Source organism: Pyrgilauda ruficollis, unplaced genomic scaffold, assembly GCF_017590135.1.
Source record: "Pyrgilauda ruficollis isolate IOZ18807 unplaced genomic scaffold, ASM1759013v1 scaffold44, whole genome shotgun sequence".
Classification (NCBI taxonomy): Eukaryota; Metazoa; Chordata; class Aves; order Passeriformes; family Passeridae; genus Pyrgilauda; species Pyrgilauda ruficollis.
The window spans coordinates 1,125,457-1,149,889 of record NW_024525934.1 but is presented as its reverse complement, the minus strand read 5'-3'; the positions used below and the strand labels follow the sequence as shown (position 1 = coordinate 1,149,889).

Below are 24,433 nucleotides of genomic sequence, written 5' to 3'. Positions count from 1 at the left end.
GTATTGCAGGCAATCTCCCATTTTCCATGTTGAGTATCTGAATTGATAATATGCTACCTACTTACTTTGCCCTCGTGGACCTCTGAGGTTGCTAGGGTCTACACCCAGACCTAGGATCCAGAAAATGATGTTGGGTTTGCTCAGAGATGCAAAGTTTTAGGCTTGTCCTCTGTTGATGATGGATACAATTTGATGTGATGAACCCATGCTTTTCCCTTCCCCAGTATTATTAATTATCTTGGCTTTCCCATCAAACATCTGTAACTATCCACTCAAGATTTGCTGTTTATGTGCAGCTCTGCATTATAGAAGCATCCTGTATTGCTATCCCAACCACCTAAACTGATACATTGATATGACTGAGGGATGGTAAATATTGAAGGATGATAAGAGCAGAAAAAAAATCACAGGAAGTAATTAGTATATTAGTATAAGTACTTAGTAGATTTATTTACTAATATATATGTTAGTATAAGTAATTTGCATATTTTCCTAATGAAAAATATTCAGTTTTGACTAAAAAAGGGTCACAAAAGGGTCACCATTTGTAATGAAGATAAACCTTCTTATTTCTTGTATTTTACTTCTCTTAAGTCACTGTAATACACATATAAGTCCATAAAGTGCCATTTTCTGTCTATTACAAACAAAGAAAAACATATGAGATGTTTAGTTTAGGTCTGCTGTAACCTACTATTTGTTCTAAGTGGAGTCCAGCACTGCACATTCCTTTTATGAGTTCACAATATATCCATGTTCTCCAGTCTAACAAAATAAAATAATCTGCAAAGCCTGGAGAAAACTAATTGCCAGCATATAACATGTTTTTCTTTGGAAAGTGAGATTCACTATTTGCAACTAATTTAGAAATTACCAAAGTTTTTATTTCTGTCTTGGTATCTACACTTGTACACAACTGGCTTTCTTGTGGAAAGACATTTTATGTTTTGTAGTCACTTGCACAAAAAAGGACCCTCTAATTCTCTAGTGGTAGATGAACAGATGATATATCACAAATCCATTTTTTATGAAAACTTAGAACAGGTTGGCTGCACTCATCTTGGCAATGCAAGAATCCATTGCAGTGTAGCACCTTCCAGGGAGGCAGGCAGTTGTTGCTGCTACTGTCATATTACTTGGAAGCATCTAAATGAGCATGGTTTATGCACTGCAAGTGGGGACACAAGCCCTGCCAGTAATTTTTAAACAATTTTTTTTTGCCAATATGATATTGAAACACTAAATGCAGAAGATGTATATATAGTTACTATCTTTCTTTATCATGAACAAGAACATGAAGAATTGACTTTTCCTTCTGCACAGATTCATGCACAGACACGTGAAATGAAATGTGATCTGTCTTCCAGCTGAAAGAGCAGTGCAAATGTATTTCCTGCTCAGATTAATCTTCCGGAGGCTGGTAATATAAACTTTCTGTATATTGGAAAAAATCCCATGTCTTTATTGAGTAGAAGCTAAAACATCAAGTGGAAGGAAGTAGATTTTAATCCAGATTTACAGGGTGAAATTTCCATTGAATAGAAGTTGTGCAGCCTTCAAATTAACAATTTTCATTTGAGTCTAGCTATCTTTCTAGGTACCTGATGATACCATGGCAATGAGTATGATTCGCAGTATGATATGAACTATGTATTGATATATCTTATAGACCAAAATCTCCTTTGTGCGCATCTGATTTATAGAGCCTAGAACCCCAAGGGTTATGGTTATATTTAGACATCTACAAACTGGATCTCTGAATTAATCTTCCAGATTCTCTTCATCCTCAGTGGGGAGAAGTGGGTAATTCAGATTCTTGTCTTCTCTAAATGAGTATTGTAAGCAAGCTCTGGAGGTGCTATGTCCATTTATTAGTAAAGGAATGAAGTGACAGCTCAGACTTCAATTGTAACACTAGAAACATCAAAAGCTAGGGCAAATAAATCCCACTTCATGTTTATCTGGTTTGATAGGGCACAGGTAGGCAAACTTTAGCCTAGATATCTTGCTTTTCTTTACCCTAACAGCTAAGTTCAGCAATCACACAGTTTTTCAATGTTCACCAAGTGAAAACCCATAACTGTGTCATTTCTTCATCTTACTGTTTGCTAAAAGTTTGGTGATTCAGAGTGGATTCTATCTATAGGTTTTTTACTCCCCACCTCTCTAACAGTGATCTATAGTACCATTCACGCTCCTCTGACTTTCCTGGAAATGAGAGGATGACTCCCAAAGGGTCTTCACACCTATCAGGTAAAGGAAGTTCAACTAGTACTAAAAAGTCCATTTTAGAAGACGATCATACAGTCACTGTGTTCCATGAGGACATCACTCTTCAGGCAAGGTAGAAACTACATGGCAGTCAAGATCTGTGCATTTTCTTTGATAACTAATTAATGTAGACATCTGTGGCTCCTGTCACTGTTGGGAGATGGCCTTTCCTTGCCCATGCTAGTCAGGGTCTGAGCAGCAGACAGACCCATTCCACCTGAAGACAGAGGCAACCACTGTAACAAAGCTCTGTCTTAGCAACCACCTCACGCACGTTCGGAATGCAATGTGTCGGATACAGCAGCATGAACAACCATTCACCTGGGGGATGGAATAATATCACCATTTTTAAAAACAGGACTCTGTCAGGTCTCCCAGGAGGGTTCTGACAGCCACCATCATTCATCCACCTTTGCCACCTGGAACTGGTATTAACCATGAGGGAAAAAATGATTGCGCAGACTTAAACTTAGATATTGATGAGAGACAGAAACTGAGACTAAACAAAACTTGATACTAAGCAAACCCTTATTTTGGAGAACCAATCAAAGCCTAAATACAAATGACCACAACAAACGTGGTAAAACATATTTATTCATTTTGCATATTGCATCCAAACAGCTAATAAGAAACAGGACTCTGTCTAAACATGCAAAATGTAAAACTGAAGGAGCTGTATATTTCAGGAATCATCTGCTGATTAGCACCACACAGGGTTATCAAATCCAACAGCAAAGCATCTAAGGGTTTTGGGGTAGTAGCCTGTAGGAAGCCAGGAGGCTTCTAAAACACTTGTGTAAACCTGTCATCTTCAGCCTTAAGAGTGTGACCCAAAACTCCAGAGTTACGATGTATTGTACAGGCTCATTGTTTGTATCTTATCCCATGGCCTCAGTATGCAGAAGATACTTGGAAAATTAATCTCAGAACTTTAAGCCCTTTAAGACTTATACCTTCTGGATTTTATTCTAGGGTCTCTTGAGGAAAAAAAAATCTTGAGACTAAATGTCCTATCCCAGGAAAACTGTGCTATCATGGCATATATTTAACAGTTCGAGATTGTGGACCAAACAGTCTAACAAAACTGAAATGAAAACTTCACTTTTATGAATGTCCTGGATGATTCCCTGGCCAATTCAGATCGATGTCTGATTTGTCTACAGTCTTGTTACTTTTAGTCTTCTGTAGTTAAAATGTAAAGCAGATTATATATTTTTAAGTAATATTTTCTATTTCATGTAGTTTTGGCGCAGTGGGAAAAAGTTGCTTACAACTGATTTGTTAGATTACCATCACAATTTTTCACTGTAACAAAAACCATAGCACAGTGGAATAAAAAAATTAAAAAGAGACTTAAAGTACATTGGAATTTATTCCTAAAAAGGGTAGTTCAGGGTATCTTCCTCATGGAAATTGAGACTTTATCTGCTTTTACTTTAAGGAAATTAGAAGGGACTCTAAAAGGACTTTTTCCCACAAAGTGTGATACAGTATATTCCCCTCCCTGGGGTAAAGAGCATAAAAGGTGTTCTTTCTCAGATGGGGTGCATGCTCATCCACTAATCTATGCAGCCACTGTACTGTGTGTGAATGCAAATCACCCATGAATGCCACAGCCAATTTCTCAGTTGCCTGTCTCTATAGTATGCATGTGCATTATGTATTATATGTTTAATAGTGCATCAGCTCCCTGGTGAAAAATCAAGAAAACTTCCATGTCCTCCTGAAAGAAAATGTGGAATTATTTTATACACGTCCAGCCAGGTCAGGCTGCAGTATGTTCTCGGGAGAAATTCCAGCTGAATTAAGACAGCACTGCTGTACAGTGATGTGGTGGATACAGAGGTACTTGGGGCAGCTCAAACACAGGAAGCAGCATGGCTGTATCAGCATGGTGCTCTCTGTAGACTAATTAGTCCTGCTAAGAAGGTGGACTATTAAGTCCATGCTAAATGCAAATCTGTGCCTTCCCCTTGGGCTGTGCTTGATGAGCTCTGCTGAGGAAGGCTTTTCTGTCTGGAACCAGGGACCTCTAACAGTCACAAAAACTTATGAAGCTGTAAAGCAAAAGGAGATTGGCCAGCAAGACAGGGGTGTTTTTAGGGAGAGAGCCCAGGAAGGCCTGGGAGCTCATTTTTGTTGCTCCAGGCACAGGACTCAGTGCTGAATGCTACTGCAGGCCTGCATTGTTCTACATGCCCTTGTGGGTGTGAGGCTGTGGGGATGCTTACACCAGTTTTTAGTTCACTGGAGGAATACATAGCTCCTTTCTGGGAATGACGCATCATCCCTGAGCTGAAAGAAAAATACTGGAAGGCAGCAGCAGCTCTGGGCACGTGGCAAAATGAAATTAGAATGCAAAATTACAGAAAGAACTGCTAATATTTTAGCCTACAAGACACACACACAAAGTAAAGATGGTGAAGATGAAGCTTAAATGAGTGTTTTGTCCATCATTGTACAAAGACAAATGGGAATGAAGTGAAGAATAAGAATACCAAAGCTTACACCATGTTGCATTGTCCTCCAGATAGTCCTCTGGGAAGCAAGAGGGAAACAGATTCAGGGAACAGAAAAACAAAACAAAACAAAACAAAATAAACCACAGGTTATACCAAACAGGCAACCACAGAGAAGATAATGAGTCTTTATAAGCAGTTGATTTTAAATGAGAAACTTTAGATCATGCTCTACAGAAGCAGGTGTTAAAATTATTCAATTTTTGACAATTTTTAAAATTTACTTGTGTAACAGGTGTACTTGCTAGATGCTTGGACTAAGATTGTCACCTTTTGACACTTAGTTCTGGAGGGATAAGGAAAGATTTCTCTGAGCTGTTCAAATATATACTTTAGGATGAGATGAATTGTTCTTTAGAAATATGTGATCTCAAATCAGTTGCCTAAACCCATGCTTAGATAATTGAGCTAAGGCCTTTATTTCTCTCTGTTAACATTAAAAATGACAGTCATCTTGGACTGAAATCAAGGTAGCTGGTTCTAGGTATCTGCACTATGGATTTTTATACTGAATAAGTCCTCATTTTTGCTACTGTTGCAGTCAGTATGATGTGGAATACAGTTATTGAAATGTAGGCAGAGCAAGTCAATTTAGCACCTCTGAGATATTCCATTTAACTTCCAACCAGGTCTCCTGTAACCTTGCTTTCACCTTTGGACGTCTTGAAGAGCACAGGCAGCTCAAAGAGCATTAGGTGACTATATTTATGTAGCTGAATTTCACATGGTGCAACCTGCAGAGAACAGCTGGGGCTCAGTTATGTTCTCCCACTTGGATGCCTCACAGTGACATCCTCTAGGGTGTTCTATCCAGACTTCAGATGCCAGTCCAGGGGAGCTTAAGCATCTCAAATTACTGTTCTATCTTCCAGCTCAGTTAGATGACTTAAATACTCCAAGGCATTTCAGTCTTGTCTATCTACATGTGGATGTTCCAATTGAGTCTTTTATTTCCCTCTCTATGAGAGATGTCTGTGACAGATGGGGTGAATCACTCTCCAAAGATGTGTGTCTCTCTCCATTGGCTTCAGAAAGAGCCTGACTTTTAGGCCCAGTGCTGCGAAGATGTCATTGAAGTGTCTGAGCATGCGTGTCTTGAATTGCTTGAGCTTCTGTAGTATACTCAAGCCAGCTCCCCTCTGCTGCTCCAGAAGTGTACTGGTCTCCTTGAGTCCTCTGCTGGTCCCATATTTCAGATACTCTAGGATGTCTCAGATGGTGCTTTTCATCCATGCTTAGACAAGTCTCTCAAGCTCCACATAGCTTCCTAAATACATCAGATGCTTTAAAACCACATAAGCTTTTGGGGGTGTCCTAGGGTGAGGTTATGATGCTTGTATCCCCAATTGTGTGTTCTGTTACTGCTGGATATTATGCACTGTGCCGTCAAGACTGGCTCTGAAGAGCAAGGTTTGTTTTGGTTTGTTGTCAGCCTGCTCCCCCACAGCTGGCAGGACAGAGACAGGACAGTACATAGTGCAGCTTTTGCTTTTTGCTTGGCTTTTTGCTGCTTTGCTTTGCTCTTGCTCCTGCTTCTCTCCTGCTTTGCTCCCGCTCTGCTTTTGCTTCTTGCTTCTGTTAGTTTAGCTAAGCGGTCCAGATTTTTCCCTGGACTGTTTTTTTCCCTTCCCTTTTTGGAACCATTCAAACCTGCTCTGAACTGGGACCTGGGAACGCTGAGAGTTTACATCTTGTGGCTGCAGCAGCTATCCCCAGTGCCGGAGGGAGCAACAACAGAGGGACCACTCCCAGGAAAGACTTTCTGAATTTGTCATCCTTTTCAGATCGGTGAAAGTGTTGTCATCTGGTATTGTTAATTTTGTGTGCTGGGGGTGTTTTGCTTGTTAAATAAACAGGTTCTTTCCACTTCTCTCTGAGCAATCCTTCCCGAACTGGTAGGGGAAAGGGGCTGTGTGGGTTTGCTTTCTGGGGGGGCCCCCTTTGGAGGTTTTCTCCCAGATTTGCCCTAAGCCAGGACAGGGGGATATTTAGATTTTTCCACATTTCTTAGAATTAATTTTGATCTATTTCTTATTTGTTAAGCCTTACTTGTTACAGCTATGGCAATAACACAGAGAAATCACTTTCCCTCCTTTTGAAGTGGAATATCTGGATTAATAGCATGAGCTCAGGCAAGGATGAAGGAGCACTTTCTCAGATGTGCTCAGTACCTGGTGATTTCAGCACAGGCTTCTTATGAGGGCTTTGTGCAACATACCTGATAAAATATGCACAACTGAATTAAGCTTATAAGTGCAGATAGCAGCAGGACTAAAACAGAATTCAGTTCAGATATGCTGCATGTTTGTATAACACTGAGATGCAGAGGAAATATTTTCTAAATTTGGTTTCTTCTGCTGTCAAAGACAGATAAAAGCAGAATGGTTTGTCACTTCTTTTGAGGTTTTTTTAATGTATGTTTGGACTTTGTGGTGACAGTTTAAAGTCAAGTGGTCTGACAGTGTTTCATGAATACACACTCAAGAACAGACTTCTAAAAGCATTAATGTAACACTGAACAGTCTTCTGAATCACAAGAAAAGACTAGTTTCTTATACCCATAATAATCAAAATGGTCTCGAGTGTTTGAAAATACCAACAAAATACTAATATTGCAGTGTATTTATATGAAGTAAGCAACAGAAAATGATCAGTGTGTAGACAAGAAAACTGCTGTGCATGTTACACCCTGTTGACAATGCAAGGGTTAGGAGTATCCAAATGAAGTTGGTTCTCCAAGCTATGGCTACAGTTCATGAAGAGAGATGTCATTCAGGGAATGATTCAGCACATGGAAAGCTGAGGTTCCAGCACAGGTTAAATGGTGTTTCTGTGAGGCAGGAGTGTAGTATTTATATCCTTCTGGATAAAATTACCTAAGATGGTGTGAGATGCGGGCAGTGACCTTTCCCAAGAGCTGCTAAGGGATTACAGCTCTGAAATAAGGCCGTCTGCTCTAATCCACATAAACTACCTTTCCTAGCTCTACTGAGATCAGCAGCCATCTCTGAATTGAGAGATGGCTGGTCCCAGCCCAGAAGGAGACAACACGTTCATCACTGCCATTTGAAGATGGATTTGATACCAAAACTCATCATTAACAGACCATAAATAGTAATTATTTTAGATGCCATCAGCAAGAACAGGAAATAGGAATTTGATTTGAACATTTTTTAAATGAACAGCAGCAATACTAAACTCCTTGTTTTTTTCCTGAAATAATGCATGAACAAGACTAGTTAAATCATATGGAGATAAGTTCCCCTTTCAAAATCTAGAAGTCATAAATAATTATCTGTATTGGCAACTTTCATTAGTTTCAGCGTTTAAAGGCTGGCAGCACAGGACACATCTCTGCTTTATTCAGTGTGCTGTTCAGTATTTTGCAAGTTAGTATTTTAAAAAGGATATTAATGTGTTCAGAAGTATCTTTCTTATGTCAATATATAATGCATCTTAAACCTTCCTTTTTCATTACAAAAATGTTTGAACTGTCATCATCAGACTAGTGATTAGTCATCATCAGACTATGCAAGCTGAGCTGTGCTTTCAGCCCCTTCCTTTTTATGCTCTTCCTCTCATTTCAGCTGTTTGCAGCCTTCAGATTTGACAAAGCATGATGGAAACCTAAAGGCTTTGGTGACCTTTCACTTCACTTTGGCCAATTCTACATTAAGATCCAGGCATCTGCACTGAGCAGTGCAGAAGGACTGGTTCTCTGAGTCTAAAGTGAAAGGGTAAAATTAAGATCCCATCAAATATGAATTGAGTATTGCTACTCAGATTTTTAGCCTGAGATGTTGCAATGCACTATGATCCTGCTGTGGTTGAACTTACAATGGAGGTAAGCATCTTCTCTGCTTCACCCTTTAGGATAACCAGGCTACAATATTTCCAGAAGTGAGGAGAACTAACAAATGTTTCTTTTTGCTGCAGAGTAATCCCATGTCTTGATGAGAAATGCCATGTTATTTTCCTATTGGGTTGCCATGAAAATTGACAGAATAGAGTACATAGAGTACAACATAGACAGAAGTGATTGGAAAGACTTGGCACTGTGAAAAGCTACTGTGACATCCCATGAATTTGATGAATGATGGCGTCAAGAAGATACTTGGGTCCTCATCTGCATTGGTATATTTGGGTATTTTCTTTGGCAAGACAGACCAGTGCTCTGCAAGTGTGCAGCAATTAGCTGAGGGCATGTGATACAGCCTTTTTTAAATCAGAAGCTCTTCAGTTTTGCTCATCAGTTTTACCTACAGATGATTGTTGGGATGGACTAACAGCTGTAGTAATTATCCCTCTATAAATCTATAGATGTATAAATAGCAGGAACACTGAAGTCTGAAATGTGAATCCAATGATTGGTAGTAAAGAAAATAATCTTATGTTAAAGTATTTTTTTCCAAAATGATTGAATAAGTAAAGCAAGATTAATGATCACTGAAGTTTTAGCCGATTAAAGTCAATTGTTGAGATGGATGGAAATAAAGCAGTGGTAATTTTATAATTAAGTAAAGAAGTGAAACAAATTGAGGTGCCTTTGCAAGGGTGTAAGTTAAGGAACTAGGTGATAAAAATGGCCTTAATACATAACTTTTTTTATAAAATAAAAAAAAAAATATTGCTGTAGACCACTTTTGATACATAATTTATACTGCAAAGTACCTGCAAAGGCTTATGTGGTTTCTGGCCTGTAGGAAAGAATTTATTCTCTTCTAAAAAGCCTAATACATAAAAACTGAGCCATACTGCTCTCCTACAATGAAATTCTATACCATTTCCAGTGGAGAAAAAAAGCTTTAGTGAATGCTGGAACAGCTGGCAAAGAAACTATAAAGAGTGATTATAAAAATATTAAATCAGGAGAGGACCACCTTCTAGTATATAGCCAAGCCTTTTGTACTAATCTGAAAATGAAATATATTTTGCCTTACCAGCCTATCCAAACTTGTGCCAGCAGCAGTTGTAGGTCTCTCCTCTGGGATATATGGTCTAAACCGAGTATTGAAGTTTTCAGGGACAGAACGGGAAGATCTCAGGGCAGGTGCTGGTTTAGGTTGGCCACATCCTTGGAAAACCTGAAAAAAGACATTCTTGGTTATATGTTTGTCAAATGAGAATCATAAAAAAGGAAAGCTGGAATTTTGTAGTCTCTTTATTCTTTTTTTGTATTCTCGAAACAAGACTTGATTGACGTTTTTATACTACTGAATTGAGTGCTTGGCCTGCATTAAAACTCAGGTTAATAATTTAGAATTATTAATCACTTGGTGAGAGTATGGAAACATAGAGGGACCTTAAAGCCCCCTTAATTTAAGAAGGTGATTAGTATGAGAAATTAACATCTGAAAGCATCTTAATTGCTGTCTTTCCAGGAAGAAAAATACACAAAAGGATGTCCTTTGTGGCAGGACATAGTTGATAACTGTTTTCAGTTTTGTTAAAATGCAGTATTTACCCAGAATCACAGGTCATCCATAATCCCTACCTACAGCTCTTTGTACCTTGCAATCTTATTTGTAGTCTTAGAGAAAAGGTCAATGATGAAATAGCTTTGTAACTTGGATAACTTTCTTATTCCCTACCAATCTCTCCCTAGAAAGTGAGGTAGACTGACTGGGCAACAGAGATAATTATTTTCTGCTAGTGTGTTTGTTTTCTGGGTATAGAAAATAACACTTGCAGTTATTAAACTTTTCATATACTTCCATCTGGAAAAACGTTTCAGTGTTGTGTATCTGGTAGGTACTAAAGGACACAGAGGACACTTTTGACTACTGGATATCAAGCATATTTCCCAAAGGCATTTTTGCACAAACTGAACATCCGAAAAGAGGTAGAAAATCCACTGAGTTAAAATTTTGAAGTGCTCTCATGAAGTAGAATCCTAGTGTTTGCCTTCACACCAAATTTTCCAGTTTTAGAATCACACTCCTGTTTTTGTGACTGTTTCAACATTTTCCTCCATTCAAAAGAATTGAATGTCAGAATTTCTCATAAGATATATAATACAAAATCCTAATGCCATACACAGACTGTTTGAATGATCTTTGCGGGGGTGATAACTATATAAATGCTGTGTTTTGGTTCTAGGACCAAATGACTCCTTTTTGTGTGGCTAGGACTGCATCCCGTGGAAGAGTGACCCAAGTCCAAGGTGCAACTTCTGTTTCTTTCAGGGTACATTAAATTGGCTCTCAGGTTTCCTGATGTTAATTTAGAGGCCCCAGATGATTCAAAATTTGCTGAAAGAAGCTGATTAATACTAAATATATGTCCAGTCATCAGGTCTGCTTTGGCTCAAAGTCCAGCAAGTCAGCTGTTGTATGGCCATTGGGATTTTTAATTTATGAGTGGAATACTGTTTGGTCTGGTTTGAGAATATCTGTTTTAAGAGTTTCAAGCCTCCCTAGTCCTGAGGACTATTGGACAATGAATTAATTCAATCAACCAAGAAAATTGATTTTAGCTTGTAAAACTCTAAACCTTTTGTCAGGAAAGAATCTTGTTTTTCCTTTGTAAAGAAAATTCAACTAAGATTAATATTCAAGATTTATACATGATTGTGTAGGATACAGTATAATTTAAAGGGTGAAATCTATATGTTAAGAGCATGAATTATACTTACAAAAGTTTACTTAATTTTCTTCTGACTCAAGATAAGTTATGCACTGAAAACATAATTATTTATTTAGATATCTATAAAATCCCATTTACTCAATTAAGCAACTGAGTATTTGCTTATGAAACAGCTGACAATTATACAAAACATACAACTAGATTCTCAGGAGAAAGGAAAGTGAGTCAATGTCTCCTTAAAAGTCCCAGTGTGTGATTGTTAAGCTACTTGTACGGCCATGTGGTGCAACTGCAACTCTACATAATTTATATTACATCTTATGATGTACTGAAAAAAAAACCCAGCAGAGACTTTGTGGCATTTATCTTCATACAAATAGTTTCAGCAAGTGGTTTTACACAAACAAATTTACATACAGTCAGACAATAATAAAGATGGAAACTAGACAGTAATATTTACATGACAGAAAAAGAAATAACTTGTTTTTTAAATGACCTAACAGAAAGCAGTAAGGATACAATATTCAGTAACTGAATTTTGAGTCAAAAGAGACATTTTAAAATTTGCATCCTGGTATTAAATGACAGAACACAAAATGTAAAGATGATAACTGATATTAACAAAGGCTTCCCAAGAAGAAGCACATGAAATACTCTCTTTACAATGCTACTCAGAGGTATTGAACAATTTCTGGAAAAATACTCAGGTGTTTCATTACACATTCTGTGAATTGGTAGCATAAACCCACTCCCTAAAAACGTGTATTTTATATATAATTGGTGCAGTCCATTTCATCTGAATTTAGAGAATAGATTCCATTTGAAATTAAGAAAGCTAAATTTAGTTGTCATCGTGTATGCGTCTACATTTAAGCTGTACATCTAAGTCAGGGGAGATTAAAATCTTTCTTCTGTTTCTCTCTCATCAGCATCTACAGCTGTTTGGGATGTTCTGGGATATCTGAGATGCCTGTTAAGGTTTTATAACACAAAACGATTCCTGGCTGAACTGCTGTTAAAGCTCAAATGGACCAAATCTCTATGGTCAGGGGTACGAACCAAGCCGTGAGAACAAGTCAACAGAGCTAGTGAAGAATTAAGTCTCTTGAGCTGAGTAAATGGAAGTATCTACTTCAGGACTAGGATGTAGATACTGTAGAAAAAAGAGCCCTTTTCCCAGGAGAATTTGACGTTTTGAATTTTTGTGGAAGACGTAGTCTGTTCTCTTGGGTCATACTGTTATTTAGCCACGTGCTAGTGCTCAATGTTTCCAGTTGAGTGTCTCTATATGATTCTGCTCCATTGACTCTTCAGATAGAACAGCATTGATTTTTTTACCTGAAATGCCATTATATCTTTCCTGCACAGAGCTCTGGAAAGAACACAGATAAATGAAGAGGTTTTCTTAGTATGAAACTTGTGGACTATTTTAAGAAAAACCTTGGATGTAGTTCTGTGAAGATATCCTCCTTATAAATAATGCATATGTAGTGTGCTATGTCATGGAACTCATTCATCCATTTAGCTGAAGTAATTGCTGAGGAAGAACATATATTTATAGGTTAAAATGGCACATCCATCAACTCAGATAAAAGCAGATTAAAGACTTACTAAGGGGAAACTCAGTTACGGGATAGACTGTATGAAAGTGGAAAAATATGGTCATGGCAGCCAAATGACTCTTCCAGCAGTCTAACATACTTGTATAGGACCAGACCATTGCAGAAAATAGTTCAATATGTTGTGTTTTGTGCAGCAATGGAGACGTGATTATGCTGATGCAACCAGATTAGTAAATTTCTCCATTGTGAAAAAAAATGGATGTTGTAACATCTTTTGTGCTGCTTTTTGAGTTTTCCTGCACTTGTGAATGAGAAATCTCTATCAACTAGGTATGAACTAATAAACATTCATGTTTTTAAAATGGAGCAGATGTAGCATTTACTTTTTGTCTTGAAGCAGGAACCGAAGGTGTTGGTACTGACAGCCTTGTGAGAAAATTGTGAAGGTTCTCAAAACATGCTTGTTTTGGCCAAGATTGAAATGAGCATTTATATGTTATGACTCTGAATGTGACTACCTGAATTACCGTAGGGAGAATGACAATGAGAATAAGGTAAATGTATGCTAAGACTAAGTCTTGGATATGAGCTGAACCTTGGGAAACAATGCACAAAATGTAAAAATTTTGCCTGAGAAACAATCAACATGTTGCTGAGCACTGAATTTGGCACTATATTGTTCAAATACAAAAAAGGTGTCACTGGAGAATTATAAAGAGATTTCAATAAAGAGGACATCCTGTCTCAGCTATTATAAGCAGAAATCCAAGGTAAATCTACTGCACCATGACTTTTGCCAGAGGCAACCTTCAGGGAACATTACTCTAGTCTGGGTAGACCCAGCCTGCAAGGCCTATTCTTAAAAGGTACTGATGTCTTTGGGAGGCATCTCAGGCAGCCCAGGCTGATTGTTTTGCACTCTCTGTGATGTGGTCTGTGGAAGGTACTCTGTAAAAATGGCTGCAGGTGCTAGATGATGAATTTATGGAAACTGGTTTTGATGATCAGCAGTCCTTGTCTTCTCTTGGAGAAAGGAAAGTTTGGGCATATTCAGAGCATATAGATCCTTCCAGCAGAAAGGCCTTGGGCCTTGGAGTGTGACTTTCTATACTGCTGCTCTTTTTTGACAAGCATCTCCAATTGTCACAGCTGTCAGGAATGGGACTTTCCCTGGGGCAAAATAAGAACCTTGTGTGGCTGTCATTAAGGGACATGACAGGCGTGCAAGGTGAGCAGCCAAGAAGCCTAGAGATTTGTGGTCAGACTTCCTGGACAGGCAGTGCTGAATATAAACTGCTGAGAAATACCAAGAAAACAGAGAAAGATTACAGCCTCAGCAAGAATTGGAGGTTTTTAACATAAGACTAGCATATGTTTAATGTGAACTGTGCTAGAAGAATCGACCATAATCATCACACAAACAAGAAAAGCTAATGGTCTAGGAACAGAGATGCTCCATTTAATGCAGTGAGAGATACTGGAATATGTCTGAGTCTGAATGTCCTTGGTCAGTAGGACAAAGATTGAAGAGGTACATGTGGTATCTCTTTAATTCTCTGTCTCTGTATTGATGTACAGTTATCAAAAGAGGAAGACAGAGGGTTTGTGCCTTCTAAGGAAATGAAAGACAAGAAGTGAACTCAAGCAATAAGCCTTGACTTTCTGCACTGATTAATTGTTAAGTCATTGCCTTTTCCTTGGACTTTTGGAATAGGGCAATTTTATATAACTATTTGAAACAGGAGCACTGTTTGGATTAAATAAGCTCTGGGTCTTCTGCCTACAAAGAGGATAAAGCAAGTGAGAACTCCTTGAGGAAGAAACCTTTTGTTTTCATTTTTTCCACTGCTTTTAAAAGAAAAAACATTATATAACATGGCTGAAAATTCTACTGAATACAGCATAGAGTCTTCTCCCAGACATCAACCAGGTTTTTAGATAGAAAAGTCTGCATGTCAGCGGTGAAAAACAATCTACATGTATGTGGGTGTTGCAGGCATTATATTATTAGTGCATCACCATTTTTCCACTGTAAGAAGGCACTGACTGACTTGTGGAAAAATACCTATGATTCCTAGTCACCACATTTTTCAGTAGGTACAGTCGAATAAAAGGTACAAAATGGTCTGAAGAATGAGAAAACAGAAAAGATCATGATTCAAACACTCTGCTTGAAGCATTGAGTGGCATCTCAGATTAATTGACAAGAGAGGCTTTTCTCCTACATTAGGTTTGCAGTTGCATTCCATGCACCCCACTACATCTGGTGAGGGGTCTGTCATTTCCACTGAAGGTCTAAGTGGTCAATATGTATAAGGGGGAAAAATTAGATGACAGAGGATGGATCAAAGTCTGCTTGTATATCATCTCTGCAAGTCTGACCTGGCACAGAAGAGGACAGCACTATACCCAAAGCCTTTGCCTTTTTATAAAAGGGTAAAGCATTTCCATGTTACATGAAAAAAGATGGCTGTAACCTAGGAGATCAAGGAAATCACATGTCACGAGAATAATGGTTTACAGAGAATATACAAAGGTCCATCAAGGATAGACAGCTCTGTTATCTGTGAAAATAGAATGAAATAAATTTTGCAGATATAATTTCTTTTCTGTTCTACAAGATTAAAAAAATATTATCTAAAGTTTCTCTTAGAGGTAAAACTATTGCATTGCAAATGGCATTATTAATCTTTACAGCAAATAAAATACTTGTGGGGGACAGGAGAAACAGTCTGCTCGGCTATGAACAAGTAGTGAAATGAGCTCATACCAAAACATCATTGGACTCTGGCAGGGGATGCAGCTTTCCAGCAAATGGAAAAACTGTGAAAACCAAAATACAAAAAGTAAAAAGTAAAAAGTAAAAAGTAAGAAGGAAAACAAAATACACCTGGGCCTGGGGTGAGTTTTAAGCGAAAATATTTTTTGTTTCTTTTTTGAGGTAAGGGCTGAGTTTACTGAAGCTAACCTTTAATTCCCAAAATATTGAAGAGAATCTGGCTGTTAAACACCTTGATCACTGGTGCCAGAATAAAGTCTCATCCTGCAGGATGTAGACTGCTTTTAAAATCCAAGGAACGTCATGTAGGTTGAAAGTAAAAGGCATATTGAAGAAATTTCTTAGCAACCTGCAGCACTGGGGCCATAAAAAGTGTCTAATTTTGGGCTGACAGGAAGAATGTAAACCTCAGGCTTCTGCTTTTTGTCCCCACTTTTTTTTCCCCTGCTACAGCAGCTTCCTTCCAGTCAATGGAAAATCACTGACTTAGATGGCAGTCTGGCCAGCACCTGACTGACTACTGGGAGTTAAATGGGAGATAGAAGCTCCTAATGCAGACAGCTTGGCAAACTTGACTTTAGAATTTCAGCCACAGTGCACTGATGAATATTAAGGCAAAGCCATTAATTGTTGACTATTGGCTCAACAGCATCTGCTACTGAATTTGAAGGATCTTATTAACAGGGGGTTCAGAGGTGGTGGTGACCTGTGTATACACACACACATTAAAAATGGAAAGGAGGCAGCCGGTATCATTAGCTCAGTTTATCTTTGTGTCAGAATCCAGACAAAACTCTATCAAACTGAGGTCTGGTAATCAGAGACCGGCCAATGTAGCATTTCCCTAGAGTGGCTATTAAAGGAGGTCAAATGAAACATTTTGTGTATTCACCTCAAACACATTGTGCTCAGTCTGACCTAGATAAATCAAAATGTGTTTGGAAGTTAATATGGAGAATCACAGATGAGACACGAGTGGAAGTTACCAAGTATACTCTGCAGGATAATGCTTATAGAGTTACCATTGGTTTTCAGAACACTCGATTTTCCTTAAATCTCTTACGGCTTTTACTTTGAAGTTTAATAAATGGTAGCGTTCTCCCTTCCACTTCCTTTTGAAAAATCCAAGCTTGTTTAACTAGTTTAACGAGGAATTCAAAGCCAGTCTGGTGAACGGTTGAACAAGCAAAAGTAATTTCTGGTGGTCTGGACAATCTTTCTTAAAGTCTAGACAGAAAAATTGGTGGAGATGTTTTTCCCCCCACTTGTGACATTCAACAACATTCAGAGAAGGCACGACTGACACAGTACCTTTGCTGACACCTGCATGCTGTTCTCTTGCATGTTCATGATGGCTTCAGAAATCTTGACATCAATAGGATCCATGACTGATTCAATGTTGAATGGTCCCTCTAATCTCTCCGCTACCAGAAGCATAGCATCTGTTAAAACACAAAGCAGCCATGCCCTTAAAGAAGGGATACCTTTGGGTTCCTCAGGCAGACCAGCACTGCCAGCGTAGGTGTGGATACTGAGCACTCCTCAGCAGGAGTCTGGGGAGATGTGTGGCAGCAGCACTGTGAAGTCTGCAGGGCAGCTTCCCAGCTGTCAAAAATACCTTCCCCTACTGCTGCCACCACAGAAAGAGGAATAAAGACTTTAAAAGTTAGATTAATATTAGTTACCATAACACTATCGAGCTTGGGGTAAAATTATTTTACACAGCTTCTCGAAGCAGCCAGTGCTTTTGGAGTGTACTTGTGTAATCTCCTTCCCAAGAAAAAGCAGGATGATAGAAATGAATCCTTGGGGTATGTTCTTAGAATTTGTGTGAGATGATGAAAATTTTTATATGACCTATTAGGGTGTTATAATTAAAGCAGATGTTCTTTCTGACCTTAATGATCTCATTTTCTTGCAATATGAACAGCAGATGAATATAGGATTTCTGCCATAGTATATAGGTATAAACTGTGTTTGCCTTGCTACATTTTCAAAACATGGCTGTAAATTGTATGTAGAAACATATAGTGTTTCAATGTTTTGGATTAATACAAAAAAAGTTTTCTTAACTTCCAAAAGAGCTCCTCTGCAAAATAATTTAATCTTTTGATGTTTATTAACAATAGAAAACCAAGCAATTGGACAGAAATTCATGGCAATAGAAAAGGTTTTGACATGAATCAGATATATTTGTCTATACACAGACACAAATTTATCGTAATTTATGTGGCAATAGCCATGTGATAAACTGGATTTACAGTATATCCTTTGAACAGCATATGAACAGGATCCTTGTCTCCTATGTTAGATTTAAAGTTTTCAGCAACTAATTAGCTTTAAGCAGCAGATACTTGTAATCTTAACACAATAAACATCTTCACACGCTGTCTTCTTTATATGCCAGACTTAAGCTCCAGAAAGTACCAAGCAGATTTCCTTCTGAAACAGACCCATGCCTGCTTTGCTGTTTTAAGCACCAGTCCCACAGCAGCTGTGTGGAGAAGGCATGGAGTTCTCCATACATCTGAGAGCAGTGCTTGTTAGCTTTACACTTGGCTGCAAGTCACAGAGGTTTATTCCAAGATGGACATCTTCTCCTTCCCCATAAAAGCACAAGTGCATGGAGGTATGGGAAAAAGGGGCTGGTGTCTCACTCTAGCAGTTTAGACAAACACCTCCCTGCACAGCCTCACCCAAGGACTGCATTAAGTTTTTTATATGCTGTCAGTGCATACCCAGAAATCCCACTGAAACTGGAATTGCTTGGCATGTAGCACCAAAGCGTTTTTGCAAATTTACATCTAATATTTCACAGTCCTTTTAGGCTGGAAAGGGTAATGCCAGTTATTTGGAGTGAGGTGTAAAGCACTTGTTGCTAACTGTGAGAAATGGACAGATGACAGGAAATTGGTTCCAAGCAGAGGTGTGACTTTTCCTGCACCTTATTTTAAAATTCTGCAGTTTATAGCCTTTCCAGTGGGAAGTGGTGAAAACAGGAACTACCTCTGATAGAGAAAACAGTTTTCATACACACAAAGACACACACATACATACACACATGCACACACACAGATTACAGCAATGTTTGCAGTTTTTCCAAATGCAAAAAAAAAAAAAAATTACAAAGAGAACTTTTAAGTGTCAATTCCTATTAAGTATTTTCTTCCTCATGTTCAGAATGACTTGTATAAAACATTTATGATCTAGTACTTGTTATAGCACAGGTCGTGGTGGCTGGATTTTAGTAGTTTACTTCAGGAATAGGGTTAAGATTAGGGTTACTGCATAAAACAGTCAAAAGGTAGCTCTAGGAGATGCAAACGAAAAATCTGTTCCTGGCTTAAACAGTTTGTATCTATAGAAAGATAACCTTTAGCTAATCAGCTTCTATTTTCTGAACCTTAAGTTTAGTCATAGATTTAGTCTTTATATATATATATAATCTGTATCTATCTATATAATATATCTATCTATATCTATATCTATATCATCTGTATCTACATCTATATCCAGATCTAGATCTAGATCTAGATCTTGATCTATTTATTAGTCATTGTTAAGGAAGAGGGCAAAGGTTGGGGAATGCGGATAATTCCTGGCTGCCAAAGGTGATCTTTTTGTTATGTTGAGTTTTTTCTTTCATATTGTATGGTATAGGTCTGATGATGCTTTCAAAGCTGGGGTTCAAGTTAGGTTAGAGGCAAGTTTATATTTCAATCACATGGGCTATAGCTTTAAGTTATTGCTCTACATAAAGGAAAGGAAGAAAAAAAGAGAAAATAAAAGAAAACAAGAGAGAAAATCAAACAGTAAATCCCTGCTTGTCCATATTCTTTAATTTCTGTCTCCTCTGGCTTGGAATGAATATTCATAACTTAAGTCTGTGGAGCAGTGAGAGGCTATAAGCCCACAGTGACATTTGACATTAAAGCCTTGTGATCTTTTATTTAATTGGATCTTAAGGATCCTGGGGAGCAAGGGGTTAAGGGAAAAATATAATTTGAAATATCCACACCTTTATTGATGACAGGTACATCTTTATATCAGCAGTTTGTATTTTTTTTGGGGGGGGTTAGGATGTGACATAGGACTAATGCTGAACTAATGCCTCTACAGGGATATATTTGAAGAGGAAGAGTCTGAGAAACGGATTAAATGCTGTGACAAGAGATGCTTGAAGGGCTGAAGTAAAGCAGGTTCCTCCTTCAACATTATTTCTGAGGCTGACACAAGTTGTGCTTCCAGTTAATGCTCATTTTAGGGATCAGCCCAGACTAGAAGTCTTGGACAATTGCACAGTTCAGATGAGTTCTCGCATGAATGGAAAATAAATGTTTGAGGACTCATTTTTACCTTAGTTCCAGCAGCTTTGTGGGGCTATGGCTGACTTAGCAGTGACCAGGCTGCTGGGTTATTCTTGTCTCCTTCTGGTAGGAGTACTACAAGCTCAGTCTAGCAAAAGAGGATGAACAAGTGGCACTTCTATGAATGCCAAAATTATTTTCTTAGCCTCTGTCTGACTGGGTGCTTCCTTCTACCTTTTTTCTAACCATTATGCTGTTCCTGACTAAATCAACATATCCAGATGATACCTGACAGCCACAGACTGAAAGAAGCCTGGAAGAACAAGGCAGTCTTATTATTGTGGATGTTCAGGCCCCTTGCGAACAAACTCACTTCTGTATTTAACTAGCTTGATACTATAAATTTTTTGAGTTAGGCCTCAGGTTTAAATTAAGACTGAATTTTTCATCCATAACATTGATTTCTAGGAAGAAACACTGTACAGTGTTTAAAGGGAATTGCTGTCTTGGAAAATATTTCCTCAGGTCATTAGGTGGAATTCTGTTTTTTGCCAACCCTAACTCTCACTACAGCGATAAACTTTATTATTCACTTGTACCCTTCCATATGAGCACATACATACCAGCTACCCTGTGCAATTGAGTGAAATGGAAGCTGTTAGGTTGAATACAGTGAAAATCAGATGAAATGTAATAAGCTGAGATTTATGACAGGACAGTCAAAATGTTGTAATGGTCCTCACCAGACTGTAGCTCTTCAAATCTCTAATTGTGTAATTGTGTATTGACAAACACAGCACTGCTGCCCCAAGTCCTTTTTTTCCCTTCTAAACATGTTGTGAATATTATTACATAAGAAACTGGAAAGATTTCAATATGAAGTTCAGAAAATCTAGATGCTTTAGTCTTGAAATCCTAATTCTCAAGAACAGACCCTTGAACGGACAAAAGCCTGGTTGAGTTCAGTGTAAATCTGAGTGGGCTTAATAATTTCTCAATCACCTCAAATAGTAGATATTTGGAACTTAATCATTGTTTGTGCTATTAAAAAATCTGAAAACTGGGTGATTGACTCACTTGTTTTTTCATGCTGCTAATATACTTGGACTGTGTTGTTCAATTACATATGTTCTTGATTTTTCCTCTTTTGTATATTTCCAAATCTGCTTTCTTAGGTTCAGTATGTGTTCTTCATGTACTACAGCATCTGGAAAAAAGCTGGCTGAGGTGAGTGGATCAGGAACTTTAGATAAGTCATTCTTGTGCTGTGGGTTTGTCAGGGACTTGGAAACAATAGCTGTGACTAATTGCTCACTTGAGGACACAGGCTTGCCAATGGCCCTGAGAAAGTGCAGAGCATATGGTACACCAGGGTCACCATCAGTGCTGCTGCTCTCAGCCTCTCCTGGATGCTGAAAACAGGAGTGGGGACCTTCCTGATGCAGTAACTCCCACAAAATCTACTGAAGGCCTAGGGTGTGGTCCAAGGGCCCCCAGCGTGTCTGCCAGCTGAGCACAGCAGCTCTCTTTAACTGCTTTATATTCTGTTTTCCATATCAAGAAAAACCACAGGTATTTGTCAGTGGCTTTTAGAAGGACCTTGTTTCATTTTAAGCAGTATTTAAGAAAGAGATCCTGAAGAAGTTTTTGGTTTGCTTTATAGGTTGTTTTTCTTTTCAGTTTCATAGGTGCCATTTTAATGAGAAACACAGGAGAAAACTGATCATCATGCTAAGTGATTTATTGTATAACTTAAGCATTCAGAAGACCAGGTGTACATTTCAAGATATGGAAATACTTTATGAGCCCTAGGTGTCCACAGGCAAAGTAATGGATAGACTAACAATACAAATAGACAAGAATCTGCCTCTGTTTCCTTGGAAATGCATTAAGCCACCCTCCTATAATCTTGATACCAAAAGTGATGTGTTCTTGTTTGTGTTATATTTCTTTCAGTGCAGTTTCCCAGAAAACTTCCTAGTGAATTCCAGATTGAAGTAAAAGGAGCAGGGAAAATGAAACTGATGTATCAGACTTCTGACAAGTTATAACCCCCTCTAAACTAGGCTGAAATACAAAGTTCTGGCAAGAACCATCAGTGCCTCCTTTTTCTTGCTCTCTTTCTATCATCCAGAAAATGCAAAGAGGCTCTGATAGGGAAAATTTGGGAGGCTGATAAGGAAAGGCATTTTTAGGGTCTCTGTTAATTTGGCTGTGACATCAGTTTTTCCTTTCATGCATTGTTGCTCTTCTACTTCAAAATTATCAGTGAGATTCCAGCAGTGGCTGAGCTTCCCCCAGGGGAATCCAAGAGAGAATCTATGGATGAAGTCTATAATTGTTGTTCATGGAAACAAAGAATGGTAAAATACTAAATTGCATGTCCTTCACAAAACTGTAAGGTATATTTTGTTTTGGGGAGAAAAAGGAGGAAGATCTTATTTTAAATCCCCATTAAGAGTTCTCTATTTTTCTTCTAGGTATGTGGTCTTACACTTGTTTATGGAGAACTGTAAAGTGCTTGTCCCCAAAGCTGCTGGTGAACAAAAGTAAGGATAAGTTTTTATTTGTGAAATTTCAAAGGATTTGTCTATGGACAAGACCATGGATTTCAGACTGAACAGTTGTAAAAGAGAGTAAGAAACCTGTTGCTGTTGACTATGACCTTGAGAGTGACAATGACTGTTTTGGGATAGGGTATAATTGTTGATATGCTGGGCATAGCAACATCCCTGCAAGGCAGGGATCATTTGGTAGCTTCCCAACCTTCTGACCAAGGGCAAGGGGAGGGAGGAGTCTGGATTGTATTTACTAGGTCGTGTAGGTAAAACTCAGTGAGTTTTCCATCATGACACTAAATATAAATAGTGGTCATAAAATCTTTAGAGCATTAGATGGTAAACTAATGAAACAAATTAAAAACTAAAAATTGAAAAGTGAAATATGGGTACATATTGACTTTTTACAAATATAATATCAGTGAAAATACATCCCTGTAATAATCTGCCAAAACTTTTACTGCTAGATTATGATTTACTAAAAAAATTCAAGAAGAGGAAAGTAAATCTCTACCTCACATTTAAAGGAGGTGATAAGAACTCTTCTCAGGAAAACAGAATAAGGCATGACAGAGATGCCAAAACTGCTGTTTTCCTTAGGGCCCACAGACCCTTTTTCAAATTATTATTCATATTAGAATTCTATATGGTTCTATCCTGATGAGGCTAAACTGACACATTACAGATTTCCTGTCTGAGTATCATTAAGCTCCACATACACTTCATACTATGGAATAATATTATAATTTTCTACATCCTGCTTTATTTAATTTTTTGTGGTTTTGTAGGTTTTTTTGTTTGTTCATTTTTGTTCTTGGTTTTCTTTCGTTTCATGGGAGAAGGCACTTTTCTTGCACTTGTGCAGAGGGAATCTCAATATTTTTATTTGGATATTCAGTTAACAATAACCAGTTAAGCTTCTCTCTGGAGATATGCAGGCAAATGACTTGTCAGTCCTTGCATGAGAAACTGCTGCATGTGGGGTAAGATTTTTCTGGAGGTGAAAACTGTCAGCACATGAAGCTGAAGCTGAACAAAATAGAGAGCAACGGGGAAAACATATCTGGGGTGGTTTGTTTACATGGGAGAAAACAAGGGTAAAGAAAGATGGATTAAGGTGAGCTAAGGAACAAACATGGGAAAATAGGTGGAAGAGGGCAGATGAAAGAGGCCGTCTGGAAAAACCACTGGTCAGCAAACTTGTCAGAGGCTTGATCACTGCAGTCTGCTCTATATCCTTATTAAACGCTATTCTTAACCATTTTCTGGTTGGGAATCACAGCATGGCTGTGCAGAATATTCTGTGTGTGTGTGTGTGTGTCTGTGTGTGTGTGTAAGATGCTGATAGCAAGCTTCAAGCCAATGATCCTGTGAGTAGGAGACCAGCAGCAGGTAAGACCTGAGGTTTCTGCTGGACCTTTGGTTCAGTCTGGGTGCAGGGTCTGGACAGTCTCGAGGTCCAAGCTGTGGTTCAAGGGAGTTGGTTCAAGATGTGTGTGTATGACTAAAGGGGGCTGCATGCAGCTCCTAAATGAACTGCCACAGGGGCAGTCTGACAAAGATCCATTCACCCTCTTATCACTCCTGAACCTATCATTTCTGCACAGAGAAATGGTTGAGTACGGAGTTCTTCAAAGGCGTAGTGCAGAAGGATGCACTCCGGAAGGTGTCTAACTGTACACAGTACAACCAAGACATGGAAAACTCCATTTCAATTTCTTTTCCTGCTGTGAGCAGTCTCAAAATTTTACCTGCTGGAAAAACACCTTAACCACCTCTGCTATTCTAATGTGCCCAATAGCTCTCTTTTTAAAGCTATTTCCATGGCATTCTTAGCTATTCTGGGCAGAAA

At 38.4% G+C, this 24,433-nt stretch overlaps 1 protein-coding gene across 1 annotated transcript in view; it reads right to left on the bottom strand.

The window, feature by feature from the left end:
* Positions 1 to 24,433, bottom strand: part of GPC6 (glypican 6) — a 715,002-nt gene that overhangs the window by 50,258 nt on the left and 640,311 nt on the right. The window contains 2 exon segments of the mRNA XM_041478308.1: positions 9,731 to 9,874; positions 17,028 to 17,158. Coding sequence (XP_041334242.1) covers positions 9,731 to 9,874; positions 17,028 to 17,158 — 275 coding nt within the window.